The 15,447-nt window shown below is 27.7% G+C and overlaps 1 protein-coding gene and 1 long non-coding RNA gene across 2 annotated transcripts; both read right to left on the minus strand.

Moving 5' to 3' along the window:
* Nucleotides 1–314: 314 nt before the first annotated feature.
* Nucleotides 315–3,435, minus strand: LOC105675510 (uncharacterized). The gene is made up of 3 exons (XM_012372725.2): nt 3,302–3,435; nt 2,375–3,226; nt 315–1,470 (listed from the first exon to the last, which is right to left on the minus strand). The coding sequence occupies exons 1-3, from the start codon at nt 3,396–3,398 to the stop codon at nt 1,466–1,468; spliced, it is 954 nt and encodes a 317-aa protein (XP_012228148.1). The 5' UTR covers nt 3,399–3,435; the 3' UTR covers nt 315–1,465.
* Nucleotides 3,436–4,461: 1,026 nt separating this feature from the next.
* LOC136997784 (uncharacterized) lies at nt 4,462–14,996 on the minus strand. Its single transcript, XR_010888430.1, has 3 exons — nt 13,953–14,996; nt 7,705–13,791; nt 4,462–7,558 (listed from the first exon to the last, which is right to left on the minus strand). It is a non-coding gene; the product is annotated as an uncharacterized lncRNA (long non-coding RNA).
* Between the last annotated feature and the right edge of the window lie 451 nt (nt 14,997–15,447).

The following is a 15,447-nucleotide window of genomic DNA, read 5'->3' on the forward strand; positions in this document are numbered from 1 at the left end:
GTGGGTTCTTCTCCCTATTTATTAAAATTTAAAAAAATTTATTAAAATTTATTTATTAAAAATAAATTTAAAAATAAAAAATTTATTTTTAATAAATTTCAATAAATTTTTTTAAATTTTAATAAATAGGGAGAAGAACCCACTTATAATCGGATAGTGCCGCTCCTAACGCTCGGCGGCGCTGGCCCTAGCGGCTGCGGCGCGCGCGGTAAGAAGAGGAAAGGAGGCGTATATCACGGAAATCGACTGAAATGTTCAGACTAATTCCGAGCACTGCTATAGAGAATTAATACATTATTCATACATTTGCTTACATTATGCTCTTAATATGTTTCAGTTTTAGTTTTATAAAGTGTCATGATCGCAGTTTATATTTTTAATCATAATAATTATAAGTTTTAAAATTAATTTAAATTAATTAGTTTAATATTTACAATTAATGAAAATTCAGTTAAATTATTTTAATTCATACAAAAATATTTGGAATTAAGAATTAAAAAGATGTGTCATTATAATATTTTGTTTTTGCAGATTTTCGATAATTTTAATATACATTTTGAATACATTATATATAAGTTTAAGAAATCTTGATTATCGAATTTAACTGATAGGCGTTATATTTTCTGATTAAACAAGCGAATATAAAAATTACTACATAAAATAAAATGAACATATAATAAGCGTTTGTATTAAATATAGTTCAGTTATATAATAAAGTTGTATAATAAAATTGTATAATAAAGTTGTATAATAAAAAAATCGTCTTACATGTGTTGTAGCACGTATTTCGTTAATAATAAATTTATTTTTTTATTATACTAAAAGCATTATCAATTCTATAGGTCAAATATAATTAGAAAAATTAAATTGACAAACTTGTATTTTACCAATAATTATTATTATATTAGAATCATAGTTCAGAAAACTCTAATAATCTAATAAAAACTATATAGTCATAATAAATCTAAATTACCTAAAGTACAATAAATGTCTAAGATACATGTACGACCAGCTAAACGTAGAAATATAAGAAATAAAAATTAAAGTAAAATATTGTAACTGTGTTGAATAATTTATTGTCGATAAGACAAATTTTGTCTTACGACAATAAGACAAAATTTGTCTCTACCAAAGAATTGATTGTTAGTTCTTAAATCGTTTTACTTTATAAAATTATAAGTACAGTTTATAAATTTCGAGGAGACTACACATGAGTAAAATATATTAAATAAATTAAACATATTTACTTAATTAATTTCGAGAATGTAACTTTGTATTTTTCATAAAACGTAAATTTATAAATATATTTATAATTTTATCAACATAAAACGAATAATTACAAGTCCGAGATATATTATTTCTTTTTGATATTATAGATTGTTTGAATATCCAAGTCAAGACTGCCGATAAGTGCTGGTTGTCGTGTTATTTGAACGCCGTTAGCATTATTCCCATGATTTTTAGATTAATCTATAAAAACATATAATAAAAATCCATATGAGAAATAGGCTTGTATGATAATATCGTATTAATATATAGGGTGATTCAAAATAACCTGATGCCCTTGCAATGCCATATTCTTCAGCGAATTCTGAGACGATTTTTCCTTTTATAAAATTTTGTCCAAAGCTTAGTTTTCGAGTTATAATTGAAAATAGATAGCAACTTACGAGTTCGGTACAACGAGCAGGCAGGGACGCGCAACGTATAATGAGACGTCAAGCGTTTACTATCGTCTCATGACGCATTGCACCGTCCCTGCCTGTCCGTTATATCGGACTCGTAAGTAGCAAACTATTTTCAATTGTAACTCAAAAACTAAGCTTTGAACAAAATTTTGTAAAAGGAAAATTGTCTCAGAATTCACTTAAGAATATGGCATTGCAAGAACATCAGGTTATTTTGAATCACCCTGTATATATTAAAGACTTCTCGAGGTATCGCTGGTTGTTAGTGCGAACTACAACGACTGACGCCCTGATATTTCCTCTCTCGTTCTTCCTTCCTTTCAAATAACTTCCTTACTTTAATTCGTATATTCTGATTCTCGAAAATGAGATCGATGTATGGATTTCTCATACACTTTAGTATGTCGAATCTGAGATCAGTGAATACTTTAATGTCTCAATGCAGACGAATCAAGTTTCTATATAAAACATTAAAAATTTTTTTGTTCTTGCACTAACAACCAGCGATGGCTCGAAAAGCCTTTAATATACATATTTCTGTAAAAATCTTTATAATATTTGCTTGAGAAATTAATTGTTTGGCAAATGTATGATTTTGTTCTGCAAAAATAATGGAACAATTTCTAAGATTAGTTATATGCATGTATAATGGTTTTGACAATAATTTCGATGAAATTTATTGTTACCTTTTTTGCAGTTTTGTTGACTTCCTGACAGTTCTGCTGTGTCATACGTTCTTCGCGTACTTGTTAGCTTCTGCCAATGTGTGTCTTTAAAATGATGTGTATGATGATTAAAATGCGAATTAACGTCAAGAGATATTTCGGTAAAACAAAAACTACATTGCACCTCAAAATCACCACTCTTTTTACAGTACTTCCACACCCAATCATAGTCGTTCTGATAATAAGCGAGTGTGTCGGGAGGATGACAATAATCTAAGTGAAGTTTCAAATACTGCAACTGAGACGGTGAAAAGACATCTGGACAGTAAAGACATTGTGAAGTGTATTTAGCATGATACTTGAAATATATCCACGGGTATTCTCTTCCGTTTTTTTCTTCGTATGAAGTAACTTCTACATGTCTCTCCCTTACATGTAGACTAAAGTTTGTAGTATCGATATAACATACTTGAAAATCGCAAGATTTGCATTTTGCTTGAAAATTGCTCAATATTATGTAATTTTGCAATTGTTCACTTTTATTTGCGATAGTCGGTGGCATAGACATTGCGTCCGTTTGTATACTTCTCAATTTCTTTAAATGTGTTTTACTTTTTACATGATTGTACATTGTTGCAGAAAGAGAAAAAGTTATAGTTTCGCTACATGTCACTACTTTACACTTTACTGTAAAATCACTATTTTGTGTAAAGAATTCTATTTTATTTGTGGATGTTTCATAACGTGCAATTTCGTCCGCAGAATGCCAGTGAGTGTTATACTTTTGAGACGGAAGATGTTCAAGACAAACACGACATCGTAAATGAACATTGTCATAATATATCTCCGGCTTTCCTTTTAGTCTTTTGTTTGCTAATGATATGAAATATTTATTATGCTTTATATATAAATGCTTTGATAATTTTCTAGTATTAATGTACATCATACTTGATTCGCAAATCTTGCACTTTGCTCGAAAAAACTGTTCCAAAATTCTTTCATAATGATACCACACGTTGTCTTTAGTTATATCCACTTGTGACATTGTGCCTGTTTCAACTGACCAGACGCAGATGACTGAATACGATATAAGAGTCTTACTATCGAAAAGTTAGAAGAAAACAAAGAAAGATACAAGGTATACTTTTTCATTTAAATGTAAATATTGATATGTCGATCAGGTCTATTCAACAGTTATCAAAAAATGCCACGCGGTGGCATCTCACGTTCACCGTACTAGACATGTTACAACTTATTTTTTGAACAAATAATATTTAAAAAATATTATATATTTAAAGATTTGCTTCTTAAATAATTACTATATCAAAGAATTACGTGTAATTTGCGATATACAATGATTGCAGAAATATAAAAGTGCGTATCTATCTTCATATCACGTAATATATATTATCCGAATATATTATACAGTGTGTTATAAATTTCTTGGTTTGTAATATGATTTTTTAATAATTTTACAAATATTTTGTTAAAACTATATTGCTAAAAAAAATATTACGAATTTATTAGTACATTTTTACGTTTTCTTTTACTTCGCTGTTTTTTGATAAGGAGCAAAATATAAAAAAAAAATATACAGAAAAGAAATTTTAAATAGTTTTTTGAAAGAATTTAAATTAAATAGATATTGTAAATTAAATACAAGCACAGGAAAGCGAATAAATGGCAGCATAGTAACTAATAAATCTTTATTAATTAATCCACAATGTTGAACAGGGTGTCCCATGGAAAGCTGCTGAAATTAATTAGCTGCCATTTTTAAATTCGCATCAGAAGCAAAGAAAGTTAAATATCTAATAAATAGCAAAGGACATTTTGCAGTTATTGCATTATTTCCATATAAACTAATTTAATTAAAAACAATATTCTTACCATTAAATAAACGTTTATTAAAAAACGTCAAACATCAATAATTTTAATGGTATATATTTTCGAAGTGCATACCGTCAAAAGTATAAAAAAAATTAAGCCGGAACTATAACTCTAACTTTAATTTTTGTATCATAAAATTTTTTTTATAGTTTTCAAAAACGACTTATTTTTTTGTTATAGTTCTGAACGTTCGCACTTCAATAATATAAACCATTAAAGTTAGCAAATTTTGGCATTTTTTATAAATGTTTATTTAACGATAAAAATACTTTCCATTGTTTTTAATTTATATATACATGAAAAACTGCAAAATTCCCAATGTTACAAGATATTTTATCTTCCTTGCTTTTTATATGCGTTTAAAAATGACAACTAATTAGTTTAACAACTTTTCTTGGGACACAATGTGCTATCATTTTCGTATTAGGTACACTTGCAAATGATGCTGAAAAACACAAATGTATCAAATTGTGATTTTATTTCTTCTCAACAAAAGATTTTTATGGCGCAGTTAGGTAAGTCCATATCTATATTTTAAAGACTGAATTTGCGAACTGAAGATTAAATTTAGATGAATCAAATAAATTTAATTATAGTGTATTTTGTTCTAACAAATTGAATTTTAATCTTTAATTTGCAATCTTTTATTTTTAATAAATGATTTAAATTAACATATGTTATGAACCGAATGTCGGATTTGCAGAAAAATCGCAAAAACGTTGGTCTTTATTTAAACTAAAATTTTTGCATTATTTGCGCGATTCTTTTGAAGATCAACATTATTAAATTTTACATAGATATTTATCTTTATATTATTTTCAAAATAAACAAGATACGATTTTTAATATTAGAAATGTTCTAAAATATATCGCATCGGATATCGTAAAAAGGGTACGGAAATACATTAAATCATTTGATGCGTCTCATGCAAATTCTTATCGCGTATAACTATTTCGACAAACATTACTACAATTTTGCAACCTTTTACTCGTAAATTTATGACAATTATTTTATTAAATTACTGGTTTCTACTTAACAACATTCACATTTTTATGTGGCTACTACGTTTAAAAAAATATTTATTTTGTTTATTCATCCAAAAATCGCTCTTTACAAATATTTGTGTAATTTTTTGAAACACGAATATTATTTACACAATTTTTATTTATATACATTTATATTTATATTATGATAAAATAAGAGAAACACGATTCCGAAATATAAGAACCATCAATTGTAAAATAAATCACATCGCATCAAAGAGTGCATATAGCACCGCGTTAAATTATTGTTGCATTTGATGCAGCTCGTGCAAATTCTCATTACACAATATTATATCGACATATATTTCTTTATAAAATATTTGAGAAGCAGTCGTCAGAAAGCAAATTTCGAAAGCCGCTGTTGCTCGTCAAAAATTGCGACCCGTAAACACAAGCTAATAACACTGCTTCGAGATAGCCTTGATCACTGCAAGCTCCGTGTACGCGATTATCATATCGCAGCCCATCATAGTTATCTTCGTGGAATTAAATCGTCAAAAAAAAGCCTTTTTTGGTATTAAATTTCGATTAAAAGAGAGTTTGAAAAGTGACTATTTTCACAAATGTAAAAATTTGCGTTCAAGTCGCTCTTTTTACTTTGCTCTCGCAGTTGCAATACTGATTCAGTGGTCATCAGTGTCCTGCTCCTTAGCGATGTACCGATCGTATTTTGCTCCACGTTTTGTGTTATTACACAGAAAAATGTTACTAATAGAATAGAAAGCAAAAATATTGTAACATATATAATCTTTACATTGCAAAACATTTCATATATCAAAGAACCTATAATATTTTACAACGTAAGCATTACATTAAAAATTTATACGCAAATACACGGGGAAGTATGTTTTTTCTTAATTGCATTACATGCGAATTAAAATTTAACTTTCTTTTAATGCTAGTTTAATTTATGTGAGCCAACATATTTAAAAAGTTTTTCTTATTTTCTAGGGGCATACTAAATATTTGTAAAAAAAAAATTAAATAAAGAATTAATTTTTATATGTATCACTCAAAAAAATATTTCGCTGATGTAGTTAGATTTCTAGATATCGCAACAAGAATGTATCGCTATTTTTCGTATCTGTGAAAACATTGTTTGTCACATATAGAATTTATAGCAGTAATGTTCTAGCAATAGCTTCTGAAAAATTTAGGTACCATTGCTAAATGTTATTCATTGCATGATCTAACACGTGATTGATCTTATATAGATAAGCGCTTTAGAGAAACTTTCTTTTTAAAGTTCACAAACAATACAGATATATATTCTATTTCTGTTATCTAAACTGATTAAGTAATTACATATGCAATATCACAACAGTTGCTAATCATTTATCTGTTTTAGTTAATTTTTTACACCTAGAAAATTTTAGTTATTATTGCAAGATCATTTTTTTGAGTGAATACTCAATCGTGTATAATTATTGAATTTAACTTATAAACGTTAGTTTCTGATTGTGTTGTTAAATAAACTTACAAAAAATTATAAATATAATAGTCAAATGATATAGTAAGCATCTTGAATATTCATCTTAAATATTCAGTTTAATTGTTTATCTTGAATATTTTTAAATTGCATAAAGAAATCGTCTGACATTTGTAACAGCATGCTTTTTGTTAATGATAAATTTATTTCTTATTCTACTGACAGCACTATCAATTCCATAGGCTAAGTGTAACTAGAAAATTTAAATTGACATATTCGTATTTCACCAATAATTATTATCGTATTAGTATTATAGTTCGGAAACCTCTAATAATATAATAATAATTAAGGAGTCATAATGAATTTAAATTACCTACAGTACAAAGAATGTTCAAAATACATGTACGACAAAACTAAACGTAGAAATATAAAAAATAAAGTTTAAAGTAAAATATTGTGACTGCGTTGAATAACTAACTGTCCATAAAACAAATTTTGTGTCTACCAAAAAGTCAAATGTCAATTCGTAATATTGTTTTACTTTATAAAATTATAAGTACGGTTTATAAACTTCAAGTAGATACATAAGCAAAATATATCAAATACATTCAACACATGTACTTAATAAATTTTTAAAATGTTTGACTGCACTTTTTATAAAACGTATTGATAAACATTTTTATAATTTTATGATCATAAAACGAACAATTACACGTCAGAAACATATTATGTTCCTTCCTCACATTACAGATTATTTTAATCGCCAAAGTCAAAACTGCCGGTTAGTGCTGGTTGTCGTGCTTCTTAAACGCCGTTATTCCCATTATCAATCTTTGAATAAATCTATGAAAACATTAATAAAATTTGCTTGAAAAACCAATTGTGTGGCAATTGTTTGGTTTTGTTCTGCCAAAATGCGACTCAAACAATATCTGAGATTAATTATATGTACTTATAATTATGTTGACAATAATTTCAATAAAACTTACCTTTTTTCTCCAATTTTGTTGACTTCCTGACGGTCCAGCTGTGTCTTCAAAATGATGTGTATGCTGATTAAAATGCGTCAGTTTAACGTCAAGTGATATTTCGGTTCCACAAATATCACATCGCACCTCAAAATCACTACTTTTTTTACAATATTTCCACTCCCAATCCAAGTCGTGAACGTAGTCATTATTTCTGTCGATAGAATGCGAAAAATACAAGTGTTTTTCTAAACGTCCAGAATAATACGGTAAATGTGCTCGGCAGATAATACATTCTGATGTAAATAGGATGTAATTCTTAAAATACATCCAAGGCCATCCTTCGCCGCATCTTTCTTCGCATATACTAACTATATCATGTTTCTCTACATGTTGCCTAAAGTTTGTAATGTCAATATAACAATCTTGAAAATCGCATGATTTGCATCTTGCTTGGAAATTCTGTAATATTTGGTAATATTGAACTAGTTCACTTTTATTTGCAATAGTCGGTGGCATAGACATTGCGTCCATTTGCATACTTTTCAATTTGTCCAAATGTCTCTTACCTTTTAAATGTCTATTTAATGTTGATAAAAGAGAAAGAGTTATAGTTTGGTTACAATTCACTATTTTACACTTTACTGTAAAAGTACCATTTTGTGTATAGTATTCTTTTTTATTTTTGGTTGTTTCATAATGTGCAATTTCGTCCGCAGAATGCTTGTGATTGACATAATTTTGAGAATGAGAATGATCAAGACAAACACGACATTGTAAATGAACATTGTCATAATATGTCTCCGGCATTTCTGTCAGTCTGTTTGCCAGAAATATAAAATATTTCTAATGCGTTATTAAATGCTTTGTAAAGTTTCCAAAATTGATGTACAACATATCTATTTCGCAAATCTTGCACATTGCTACAAAATTTTCTTCCAAAATTTTTTTATAATAGTGCCACACGTTTTTGATGGTTATTTTCACTTTTGACATTCTGTCTGTTTCAACTGACTAGACGCAGATGACTGAATACGATATAAGAGCCTTTCTATCCAAAAGTTAGAAGAAAACAAAGGAAGATAAAAAGTATGTTTTTTTATTTGAATGTAAATATTGATACGGTCAGGCCTGTTCAACAGTTGTCTAGAAACACAGGGGCATTTCACGTCCACTGTGTTAAGACATATTACCACTTACTGTTTGAACAAATAATATTTAAAAAAATATTATACATTTAATTATTTGTATTTTAAATAATTACTATATCAAAGATATACGCGTAATTTGCCGTATTTATTGATACTGTGATAAATGCAATTGATATACAATGATTGCAAAAATATAATAGTGCGCATTTATTTCTATAATACGTAATATATATTGTTTAAATACATTTTACAGTATGTTCATATATTTCTCGGCTTGTAATTTGTTTTTTCTTTTTTAATAATTATACATATATTTCGTTAAAGATATATTGTTAAAAATATTACGAATTTATTGGAACATATTTAATGTTTCCTTTTATTTTACTGCTATTTTACTGTTTAATGTTTTTGATAAAAAGCAAAAATATTTTATAAAAATACACAGAAAAGAAATTTTAAATAGTTTTCAAGAAATTTCTAGAAATTTTAATTAAATTGATATTGTAAATTGAACACAAGCAAAGAGAAGCGCATAAATGGCTGCATAGTGACCGATCAATTTTCATTAATCAATCCACAATGTTGTACAAGGTGTCGCATGAGAAGTTGTTGAAATTAATTAGCTGTTACTTTTAAACACACATGGAAATCAAAAAAAGTAAAATACTTTAGCCAAAAACATTTTGCAGTTTTATTTGTATATAAACTAAAAACAATATTTTTGCTATTAAATAAACGTTTATTAAAAAATGTCAAACATCGATAATTTTATCGGTATATATTTTCGAAGTGCGTGCCGCGCAGATTCAGAATTATAATAAAAATTAAGTCGAAACTATATCCGCAACTTTTGTTTCATAAAGTTTTCTTATAATATCAAAAAATAACTTATTCTTTTGTTACAATTCTGACGGTGCGCACTTCGAAAATATACACCACTGCTCGCAATTAGATGCAACATTCAAGCTGATTTCTGTGACAACACTTACTATTTTGCCACTTACGCTCAAAATTGTAATTCAATTTTTTCTGAACAAAAAATTTTTGTATTCTATTTCAATAAATCAATATCAGACTAGATTTTAAAGATTAGACTCACAAATTAGAGATTAACATTAGACCGATCAAATAATATTAATTTCAATGTAGTTTGTTCTGAAAAAGAGAAATTTAATCTCTTATTTGCAATTTTCCATCATTAACAAATGGTTTGACTTAAAAAACGTTTTGAACCGAATCTTAAATAAAACAATTGCAGAAAAAATTGCGAAAAGCTTTGCCTTTAATTAACTGAATTTTATCTAACATTTTCACAATTTTTTTAAATTCCAATATTATAAAATTCTTACGTATTTATCTTCGTATTGTTTTCGAAATAAACGAAGTACAATTTCAAATATTAAAATCAATTATGTAATATATCGCATCGCAGCATATAGCACCGTATTAAATCATTGTTACACTTGATACATTTCGTGCAAATTCTTATTGCATATAATTATTCCACAAATATTGCTTCATGGAATATTCAGGAAACAATTTACAAATATCGTCAAAAAGTTATCGAAAATCTCGACAATCACTGTTGGTAATCAAAGCGACCTAAATATGAACTAATAACACTGGCTTGAGGTAGCCTTAATCTTGGCAAAGTTCTGTGTGCGCGATGAACACATTGCAGCCTATTATAGTTCAATAGGTGCAAATCGAACGTTATATCGTCGAAAAGGAGTCTTTTAATATCAAATAAAAATGGTATCGAGAATGTCTATTGTCACAAATATAGAACGCAACTGAGTGGTGCGCGTTGTTCTCTTTATTTTGCTTGCGTAGTTAATACTGGTGTACAGTGATTATCGCCGTGCATTCAGCGACGTGCCGATCGAACGTTTCGTGCCTCGATTCGGAGGTCACGTCTGCATCTCGCTTCATCAAGAACGTTAGTCATCTTTGATTTCCTTGGCGACCGATGGTTTACATGCTGCGACTCGGAAGATCACTCTATGCATCGCGCAACTATGCCATTGCATAATTGCCATAATTTGTTACGAATTCTGCATAAAACGTTTAATTGGCCTTTGCTGACTTTCTCGCGTGGCTTACACTTCACTGCCAAATTACACGTAATTCATTGCGCATACTCCACGCAGTTATAATGACAATTGTACATACTAATGTAAATCCAGTTCTTTTTGTATGCAGTAAATGTAATGTTTGATAACGTCCCATACAAAAATTTGTGCATTGAATGAATGCGTTGAACTATTGTTTAATTTGTCCATCATACATTCAACTTGCGCAGCACCTCTCGGAAATATTTTGATCCTTTGAACTGATTGTGTTAGCAACATTACATTTCGCAAATGTTCAATGATCTTAAGCACGAATTTAGCGACAATTTACGCTGTAAAATACTATTGTCTAAATTTATAATAATTATTGGAAATAATATTGAGACCGACATTTATAGGGATAAATTTCCACACGTATTTGAATTTACAACTCAAAAATATAGATTTAATTTTTTATGCTAAAATTTCAGACATTGAATAAGCAAATTTATAATTGTTATATAAATCTGTATAAGTAAAAAAACTGGTATACTTACGTATTTACCTAATATCTTTTTGTAATTATTTCTATGACTATTACCGTTTCACAGTTGTACTTTTGGATTTACATTTAACTAAACTTTAATTTTTATTTCCTATACGGAAAAAGAGTGAAAATATAATTTTAATAAAATAAATTAAATCTTCAATAATACGATTAATTTTAAAACTTAGCCAATATGACATATACGTAAATCACATATTCAAAATTTATTAAAATCTATTCTTTATTTCATAATATATTCCATTAATATAATGTTATTATTATTATTTAACTTTTTTTTACTTATTTTATACTATTCTTGTTTTATTAATGCTTTTCTGACAATTAATCTATTTTAGTTGACAATCCATGCACGGAAAATTTAAAATATTTATCATAATGGGAAAAATATTTAGTCAGATTACACAAATATAGCATGTAATTTTCCAATAATAATTTTATAAATTTTTATTATTAATTTACTTTAACATGTACTTTGACATCATCTTTGCGTTATGGTAAAATTTATCAAATTTTTTCACAATGCAATCTCTCGCGGATCTCTACTAAACAACAGAAAACCCTTCTTACCATTTGAAAATCTCTGAGTAAGAGCGAGGTGCTATTTTACTGTTACTTCGCACAGACTGCACAATTTGAATATCAGACGATCATTACCGTTACGAAACAATTTATAAAATAACATAGCGTTTGATTAAATTGAAAAATTCTATCCCGCATTTCTTATACAGAACAATGATTAAATATGCTTTGCAGAAATCAAGTTTCTAAAAAAATCTACTTTTTGTGTTACTCCAAAGCAAAATGTTATTAATAGAATATGAAGAAAAAAAAAACATATATAATTTTTACATTGCAAAACAATTTATATATCAAGGAAATCATAATAATTTATAACGTAAGCATAACGTTGAAACTTTATACACGAGGAAAAATGCTATTTTTTTAAATTAAAATGCATGTAAATAAAGATTTTACTTTCTTTTAATGCTACTTAAATTTATATGTAGGCCAAAATTTTTCCTATTTCAAAAAATTTTGTTTATTCTATAAAATACCAAGTATTTATATGGAATAATTAAATAAAGCGTCATTCTTTTATATGTTTATTTTGATACATATGTATTTCAGTATAAAAATTATTATCAAGTAACAATTAATATTATCACATGCTGAATTAACATCCACACTCAATCTCTAATTATAATTATACTACTACTTATAACTATATAATTAATTATACTAAATTATTATAAATTGAAAAATTGTTATTTCCATATTCAAAATGATCTGTCGCAAACTGAACATCACGCACGCATTGATAGCATTTAGTAAGTAATCCAAAAAATTTTATATAAGCGTAAAATGATAAGTATTAAGTATTAAAATAATAAAATGACGCAAGTTTATAAATGCTTGTAATACTTTAGTGAATTAATACATTAATCAAACATTTGCTTACAATGCTCTCAATGTATTTAAGATTAAGTTTTATAAAGTGTCATGTTCGCAGTTTACATTTTTAATAAAAAATGCTTATAAATTTTAAAACTCAATAAATTCATATGTCGTTCAAACCGTTTTAATTTCAATTATATTTTTGATTATAATAATTAAGAAAATGTGTCGTTATAATGTTTTGCAGATTTTTGTTGGTTGTAAACATTTGAGAAATCTTGATTGTCGAATTTAACTGACAGGCGTTAGTTTCTGATTAAACAAACGAATAAAAAAGTTACTAAATAAAATAATCAAATAATAAAATAAGCGTTTGTATTGAATATTTTTCAGTTGTATAAAGAAATCATTTCACATCTGTTACAGCATGCATTTTGTTAGTGATAAATTTATATTTTTATTATATTGAAAGCATTATCAATTTTATAGGTCAAATGTAATAAGAAAATTTAAATTTACATACTCGTATTTTACCAATAATCATTATTATATTAGTATCATAGTTCGGAAACCTCTAATATAATATAATAATAATTAAGGAGTCATAATAAGTCTAAATTACCTAAAGTACAATAAATGTTCAGGCTACACATATGACCAAACTAAACGTAGAAACATAAGAAATTAAGATTAAAATATAAGCAAAATATACCAAATACATTCAAATACGTACTTAATAAATTTAAAAAATGTAACATTGCATCTCCTATAAAACGTAAATTTATAAACATATTTATAATTTTATGAACATAAAACGAATAATCACACGTCAGAGATATATTATTTTCTTTTCATATTATAGATTGTTTCAATCATCAAGTTAAGATTGTTTTTTGTGCTGGTTGTCGTGCTAGCTGTCATGATCGCCATTAGCATTATTCACCTTTGGATAAACATATATAAACATTTATAAATATTTGTTTGAGAAACCAATTGTCTGTCAAATATATAGTTCTGTTTTGCTAGAATGCGACTCGAATAATGTTTAAAATTAATCATATATATATGTATAATTGTATTAACAATAATTTCAATTAAACTTACTGTCACTCTTTTTCATTTATGGTTGGCTTGCTGATGATCCAGCTATGTCATACGCTCTTTCCGTCAGCTTGTTCAGATCTGTATCTTGACAATGATAGTTTAAAATTATTAATTTAACATTAAGTTCCATTTCGAAGTTACAAAGTTTACATCGTACACGAAAATCATCACTCTTTGTACAGTATTTCCACACCCAATTACTGCTATTATCAAAGAGGAATGTGTCATAATGCGTTTTTGTTAAATGATGTTTTAAATAGTTGTCAAGAGGCCTTGGAATATTTAAATCTTGACAGAGAAGACATTGTGAATTACATTTGTCATAATATTTGAAATACATCTACGGGTATCCTTCTCTGTTTCTTTTTTCGTATGAAGAAACTTCTTCATGATATTTCGTTACATGTTCTCTAAATTTTGTAGTATCGATATAACATCCTCGAAAAGTGCATCCTTCAAATTTGCAATTTGCTTGAAAATTCTCAAACATTAATGTGTAATTGTGTTATAGTTTCTTCTTATTTGTGACTTCAGTTGGCACACACATTCCGCCCATTTGCATGTTTTTTAATTCGTTCTCATGCTTGCTTTCTAAATGCTCTTCTAAACTTGTGTTTTTAAGACCAAGACGTATAGATTCATTACAATTTAGCAGTATACACTTCACGTCAAAATTATTAATTTGTTTGCAATATTCTCGATTATTTGTTATTATTTCATATTCTGTCATTTCTTTTACAGAATGTGAGTTTTGTATGTGATCGGGAAAATTTGCATGAGGAACAATGTGCTTACAAACTAAACATACTGACTTTAATTTGTCGTAATATAAATCTGGCGTTTTGCTTTGCTTTTTGTTTACTATGAATTCAAAGTAGTCTCTATGCTTCTTTTTACGTAAATGTTTTACAAAATGTCCAAAATTGATGTAGGTCAAAGTTGATCTGCAAAGCTTGCACTCTGCTCGCCAATTCTGCGGATTTTCATAATAATCCCACACGTTGTCTTTAGTTATTTTTACTTGTGACATTGTGTCTGTTTCAACTGACTAGCTGCAGATAACTGAATACGATATACAAGAGCCTTTCTAACGAAGTGTTTGGAAGAAGAAAACAAAGGAAGGAACATGCTGTAGTTTTTCATTTGAATGTAAATAATGATACGGCAGTCAAGCCTATTCAATAGGTATCAAGAAATGCGGTAACATCTCACGTTCACTTTGCGTAGCAATGACACAATCAGTGCCGGATCTACACATAAGCTAGATAAGCTACAGCTTAGGGGCCTCACATTATAAGGGGGCCTCTTTAGTATAGAAAAGATTTAAAAAAATGTATTTTTTGTTAATAAGAGGGAGCCTCCTTAAGATCATAACTTAGGGGCCACAAAATCGTACATCCGACCCTGGACACAATCCTGCACTAAACATGTTATTATTTATTCTTTGAACAATTAATATTTGAAGAAATATTATTATTTAATTATTTATATCTTA

This window comes from Linepithema humile, chromosome 2, assembly GCF_040581485.1.
Source record: "Linepithema humile isolate Giens D197 chromosome 2, Lhum_UNIL_v1.0, whole genome shotgun sequence".
Taxonomy (NCBI): Eukaryota; Metazoa; Arthropoda; class Insecta; order Hymenoptera; family Formicidae; genus Linepithema; species Linepithema humile.

What these genes read in the sequence shown, in the direction of transcription:
- LOC105675510 (XM_012372725.2), bottom strand. Translation starts at nt 3,398, where the DNA reads ATGTCACAAGTGGATATAACTAAAGACAACGTGTGGTATCATTATGAA. An exon ending in GTGCAAGATTTGCGAATCAA is followed by an intron (nt 3,227 to 3,301) that starts GTATGATGTACA and finishes TCATATCATTAG; the next exon opens with CAAACAAAAGACTAAAAGGA.